Source organism: Numida meleagris, unplaced genomic scaffold, assembly GCF_002078875.1.
Source record: "Numida meleagris isolate 19003 breed g44 Domestic line unplaced genomic scaffold, NumMel1.0 unplaced_Scaffold1177, whole genome shotgun sequence".
NCBI lineage: Eukaryota > Metazoa > Chordata > Aves > Galliformes > Numididae > Numida > Numida meleagris.
Genome location: NW_018362964.1, coordinates 1,008 through 1,521, shown reverse-complemented (window position 1 = coordinate 1,521; position 514 = coordinate 1,008). Strand labels below are relative to the sequence as shown.

At 64.0% G+C, this 514-nt stretch overlaps 1 protein-coding gene across 1 annotated transcript in view; it reads right to left on the bottom strand.

The window, feature by feature from the left end:
• Positions 1-485, bottom strand: part of LOC110390474 (phospholipase D3-like) — a 7,339-nt gene extending 6,854 nt beyond the window's left edge. Inside the window, exon 1 of the mRNA XM_021381796.1 lies at positions 233-485. Within this exon, the coding sequence (XP_021237471.1) occupies positions 233-463 (231 nt within the window). The 5' untranslated portion in view covers positions 464-485. The remainder of the gene's footprint in view (positions 1-232) is intronic.
• Between the last annotated feature and the right edge of the window lie 29 nt (positions 486-514).

Below are 514 nucleotides of genomic sequence, written 5' to 3'. Positions count from 1 at the left end.
GGTCAGAACCATGGGATTGGGTCGGGATCACCAAGATGGGGTCAGAACCGTGGGATTGGGTCGGGATCATCGGGATCAGGTCAGAACCATGGGATCGGGTCGGGATCATCGGGATCAGGTCAGAACCACGGGGATCGGCACCACGGGATCGGGTTGGGATGTCGGGATCGGGTCGGGACCACGGGATGGGGTGGGGATGTTGGGATCGGATCGGAGCCGCTGGTGCCGGTACCGGGGCGGCCGTGGGCTCGGCGGTGCCGGTGTCGTTGTTGGTCAGGGTCCAGTAGAAGGAGGCGATGTCCAAGCTGCGCCGCGCGGCGCCGATGAGGCCGAGCCACGACGAGAACGTGGACGGGTTGGGACCCGGAACCAAACCCTGCGGGGTGCTCTCCACCAGCACCGCCCTGCAACGCAGCAACGCAGCAACGCAACGCTGCAGTGCGATGCAACGCAGCAATGCCATGCGGCGATGCAATGCAATGCTGCAATGCAACACTGCAATGCAATGCAATGC